General features: G+C 40.2%; 1 protein-coding gene across 1 annotated transcript in view; it reads right to left on the minus strand.

Annotated features, from left to right (window-relative positions):
* Window positions 1-170, minus strand: part of LOC107579282 (glutamic acid-rich protein-like) — a gene marked incomplete at its 3' end in the record, with an annotated part of 2,746 nt that extends 2,576 nt beyond the window's left edge. Inside the window, exon 1 of the mRNA XM_016265126.1 lies at window positions 91-170. Coding sequence (XP_016120612.1) covers window positions 91-170 — 80 coding nt within the window. The remainder of the gene's footprint in view (window positions 1-90) is intronic.
* Window positions 171-214: the final 44 nt, after the last annotated feature.

Raw genomic sequence — 214 nt, forward strand, 5'->3', positions numbered from 1 at the left:
GATTCATACTGAGATTCTTCACTGCCATTCTTCTTCTTCTTCTTCTTCACTGATTTTAATCCTGTGATTTCCTCTGATGTCTGTATATGCTCAGGTTGTTCGGTCTCGGGAGCTTCAGAAGTTTCATTTGACAGGATGTCTGTACCACTATTGTCCTCTACGTGTGCCATCTTTGTCCTCTCTTTGTCTTTTCTCTTCTTTTTTGTTCTTTTGG

Source organism: Sinocyclocheilus grahami, unplaced genomic scaffold (assembly GCF_001515645.1).
Source record: "Sinocyclocheilus grahami isolate Dianchi unplaced genomic scaffold, SAMN03320097.WGS_v1.1 scaffold16164.1, whole genome shotgun sequence".
NCBI classification, from domain to species: Eukaryota; Metazoa; Chordata; class Actinopteri; order Cypriniformes; family Cyprinidae; genus Sinocyclocheilus; species Sinocyclocheilus grahami.